Source organism: Loa loa (assembly GCF_000183805.2).
Source record: "Loa loa unplaced genomic scaffold supercont3.309, whole genome shotgun sequence".
Lineage (NCBI taxonomy): Eukaryota > Metazoa > Nematoda > Chromadorea > Rhabditida > Onchocercidae > Loa > Loa loa.
Genome location: NW_018108489.1, coordinates 26,598 through 31,657, shown reverse-complemented (window position 1 = coordinate 31,657; position 5,060 = coordinate 26,598). Strand labels below are relative to the sequence as shown.

The 5,060-nt window shown below is 23.8% G+C and overlaps 1 protein-coding gene across 1 annotated transcript; it reads right to left on the bottom strand.

Moving 5' to 3' along the window:
• Positions 1-93: 93 nt before the first annotated feature.
• Positions 94-3,500, bottom strand: LOAG_12505 (hypothetical protein; the record flags this gene model as incomplete). The annotated part of the gene is made up of 8 exons (XM_020448550.1): positions 94-192; positions 629-766; positions 1,118-1,234; positions 2,049-2,257; positions 2,480-2,742; positions 2,929-3,073; positions 3,098-3,204; positions 3,493-3,500. The coding sequence occupies 8 exons, from the start codon at positions 3,498-3,500 to the stop codon at positions 94-96; spliced, it is 1,086 nt and encodes a 361-aa protein (XP_020301316.1).
• Positions 3,501-5,060: the final 1,560 nt, after the last annotated feature.

Sequence of the window (5,060 nt, the reverse complement as noted above, 5' to 3'; positions counted from 1 at the left end):
GTCTTTTCTATTCGAGGATTTTGAGCAAAACTTGACAGTTATTGAAAAAAGAAACTGCATTGTACCCGCTTAATCATCACAGCCAAACCCTAATTATCGTTTCTTTCCTGGAGCAAAAAGATATTGGAATTGCGGTGGTACGGTAGGCAATAAATTCTCTGGTATAGTATAATTCTTGGCAAAATTTGCAATCTAAAAGAAAAAAAAAATTATTTAAGTGTATACATAAACAAGGAGTAAAGAGTCAAAAAACAAATAAGTCAAAAAGTAAATAAACAACGCACCAAATGGTTTTGATATTTCTCAAAAAAAAAAAATTGACTAATTTCTAAATTTATGTTTTTTTTTCCCAATTTTTTCTTTTTTTTTAATTTCATTTTTTTTTTCAATCATTAAATATTTGGAAATAAACGAAAATTTTTGAAAATTCCACAAACTTCTTTTCCACTCTTTTTTACTGAAATTAAACTTCTTTTCCACTCTTTTTTACTGAAATTAAACTTCTTTTCCACTCTTTTTTACTGAAATTAAACTTCTTTTCCACTCTTTTTTACTAAAATTGTTTTAAGTTTAGAAAAAGAATTATTTTATTAAATTTAATCTAATAGAATAAATTTTAAAATTAAACCTGTTCTTTGAGAGCATCCAATGCACCACCTGTATTTACCCATCGTTGTAACCTTTGTAAATTATCAATACCAATCGTCCGATCGATATGACCAAGTAATTTAGCTTGACTATCCAATTTTTCGCTACCTAATGCAACCTAAAATTACGAATTATTTTTAATTATTCATAGTAAAATATATTTATATACAAAGAAATGGTAATATTGTATTACCGTATAGATGCAACCATCAGTAAACGATAATGGATAGCATACTATACTCTTAATAATACAGTACTATTTATGATTGTATTTAGTGGAATAATTGATGCAATTAGCGTAATTGATTAAATAATATTTGATTATCTTCTTAAAAAGGAAACAATGTGAACAGAAGAAATAAAAAATTGATGTGATAAATTTTGATAACGGATTAAGTTTTTACACGATAATTTAATAAATTTTAGAAATTGAAAAAAAAAAAGATATATATTAAAGAGAAAGATTTACTTCCAAAATATCAATAGCAGCGGATTCAATTGGTGTACCCTGTTCAAAATGATTAATTGCCTGATTGAAACCAATATCTGCTTTATTTAGAATATTAAATAATGCTGATGGTTTAATCTAAAAAAAATTAAAATAAAACAAAAAATTGAGAAGATGAGAGATTTCATATAAAATTAAGAAATGAGAGATTTTATGTATGAATTTTTTAAAAAAAGCAATGGAAATTTTAAAGCTCTAAAAGCTAGCAAAAAATGTTGAAATCTGAATTTATATAAAAGAATTTCTAAATTTGTATAATTTGAATTCATATAATCGAGTTTTTAAATTTTTGCAATTGAATTCCTAAGCTCGTATAATTGAATTTCTAAATTCCTATAATTGAATTTTTAAAATCTTGTAATTGAATTTTTAAATTCGTATAATTGAATTTTTAAATTCATATAATTTATCAATATGACAAAAAAAAGGAGAAAAAATAAATTTTTTTTTTCCATATAACACCGTGTAAAGTTTGCTTGAATTTAGCATGTTTATGTTTTTTTTTTTTTTCGTTTTAAATCATAAATGACGAAGAAATAATTAATTTGTTAAGGTTAACTTTGCTAACAGTACATTAAGAAGATTATCAAACTAAATGACCATTAAGAAAAAAAATGATAATTGAAGATATAATAAATGATAAAATGATTAAATCGTAAATTTCATTTAATTGATAATAATCATACAATTCCTTTATCATATCATATCCTTATTTCTGATATTTTTCAAAATTTATATTATTTGAAGAAAAACTTTTTTTTTTATTTTTATTTTTCAGCGAATTATTTGCAATGTTTTTCTTTTTTTTCTTTTTAATAAGAATTAAAATATTAATATTTTTATTTAAATGAAGCAAAAAAAAAAAAAAACAAAAGAAAGAAAGCAAACGGACTGTTGTAGGTGGATTTTGTGTTTGATGATAATGATCTGATAATGTTGGTAAAATACCAGCTGCAGCACCACCAATTCCAACTGCTGGTACCGGTGGTGGTATAGCTGCACCGGATGGAATTGGTGGACCAAGACCATCACCGGTTGGACCAAATCGATTTGGTGTCAATGCTGAATCACCGGTGAATATCGATTCTTCGATTTTATTATCTTAATAATATATTAATTGCATAAACATATGTAATGAAATACATTTACAAATGTAATTAATTAATTAATTAGCTAATTAATTGAAATTTTTTATTACAACTATTCTTTACTAATTTTATGGTTCTGTTTTTAATTTTTATGATCAGACTTTTCTTCTTTTTTTAAGCTCTAAAGTTATAAAAAAATATTTAGAATTATAAAAAAAAAAAGTATCAAAATTACCGGATCCTGTTTGTGTTCCATGAAATGTACCACCTAATATTGCTCCACCTTTTCCTGTTCCAAATTCACCATCAAAATCGGAAGGTGGTAATGCAGGAATCAATCCAGAATTTTTTAATACTGATTGTGAATTAGCCGGTGATGATAGACTAAAATATTCCATTGGTTGTGATGATGATTTCAACAATGTTTTTTCAATCGGTGAATTCGTACTACCAATTCGTTCCGTTATCATTTCTGTTGTTTTAAAATCTGTTGATATGCTAAAATTTCAATATTTTCAAATAAAAATTCCCAGAAATAATACTAAAGAATTGTTAATTTTTTCAATTCTGATATTTTTAAGTAAAAATTTTATAAAAAAGTAATTTTTGATCTCTACAAAAAAAAAAAAAAAATTAATTAGAAATAGAATACAATTAAGAAAAAAAAAAAAAAGAAAATCGTACTTATCAGGATCATCTGTTGATTGCATATGAGTGTTGCTACCAAATACGCTTACAATCGGTTGACTAAAATCAACCGGTGGTGGTTTACCGCCACCAAATTCCACTAAATCATATTCATCAATTGGATTTTTACCATTACCAAATCCTGCATTATTTGTTTCAATTTTACCAAATTCTGATTTAAATTCAATCGATTTATCTAAATTATCAAATCCGGTTGTCGTATTAAAACCATTCGAACTAGTTGTTGCAACACCAAATATACCATTTGAACCACTTGAAAGACCTAAAAAAAAAGGTAAAGATGGAGAGACGATCGAAGATTTAGAAATTCAAATTCAGTCTTTGTATTTGCTTACATTTTAAATTTCAAAACTCTTGAAAAAAGTTCAATGAACAATTTAGAAATTTCAAAATTTTTGGAGGAGTTCAAAGAACAATTTAGTTTTTCCAAATGGCATAAATTTTTGATATGATACGAAGGTGATAGAACTACAAAAAAGCATGACTTATATTGTTCACATATATCTTATCATAACTTATTATCTTATCACGCCTACTTACTTTCTCATTTCTATCATATATAAACACATATCTCATTATATCTTATTATCTTACATACTTGTTTACATTTTGATTATCGTTTTTTATACAGACAACACATCACAACTTATTATCTTATCATATCTGTTTACGCTTTAATTATTCCTTTATATAAACAATATATCACAATTTATTATCTTATCATATCAGTTTACTTTCCAATTATTCCTTTATATAAACAACACGTCACAATTTATTATCTTATCATATCAGTTTACTTTTTGATTATCCCTTTATATAGACAACACATCACAATTTATTGCCTTGTCATATCTGTTTACTTTTTAATTATCCCTTTACATAGATAACACATCGTAATTTATTATCTTATCATATCTGTTTACTTTTTAATTATTCCTTTATATAAACAACACATCACAATTTATTATCATATCATATCTTTTTACTTTCTTATTTCATTCCTGATACAGACACATACCCTATCATATCTTATTATTTTATCACATCTATTTTATCTTCTCATTTTCTTTTTACGATGAAATTTACAATTATTGTTACATTAATATTGGAAACATGAAATAAATAAAATAAAATAGGTTATTCTTTCATAAAAATTTAGCACACAAACTTTCCTAACATTTATTATCTCTCTCTCTCTCTCTCTCTCTCTCTCTCTCTCTCTCTCTCTCTTGCCCATTCTTATTCTTACCACATTATCTTTTATTACTATCTTTCATCAAACTATTCTAATTTCCTAATCCTTTGACCTCTTTTTTCTTGCTATCTTTAAATTCGTTAATTAGGAATAATTTATATTTGAGCAACAATTATGAATCATAATATTACAATCATTTCAATTAGTAATTTTAAATGTTATTTTTAAAAATTTTGAATAAAATTGAAATTTATGAGAAAATTTTTCAAATAATTTCAACAATTATTACTAACTAACCATTTGCATTTGTGTCGTCTAAATTTGCTTGTCCAATTTCATTTTCAAAATTTAATGGTTCAAGTTGAGGTAATGTAATTGGATTTCGTCCAAAAGCTGTTTGATTACCTCTTAAAGGTCCTTTCTCATCTTAAAATTAAAATTAAATAAATATGAAAAAAAAAAAGTGCAAAGATAATAAAAAAAAAACAAAATTATATTATGCTAACATAAATAATTATATTAATTATGTAATTACTAATTATGATAAAATGATAATATCAATAAATCATTTATGATAATATGTAGAAAATTTATATAAAATACAATTTTTTTTGTCCCCTTTTTAATCCATTTATTAATTTTGTGTTAAATCCTTAAATTTCAAAGAAAAATTTTAAACTTAAATTTTTAGTAATTGCAAAATTTAAAATGAAAAACATTTATAAATTGTTAATATTTGTTAATCGATTAAATTATTAAAATGATAATATAATTTGTTGAATATTAAATCGATATGTATTACTGTCATATAGATTAGATGAGAAAATATAAACTTTATTGATATGTTTCATTTATATGTAAAATACAAAAGTTTCAAATGTAAATTTTATTACAATCAAATTTAAATTACTTT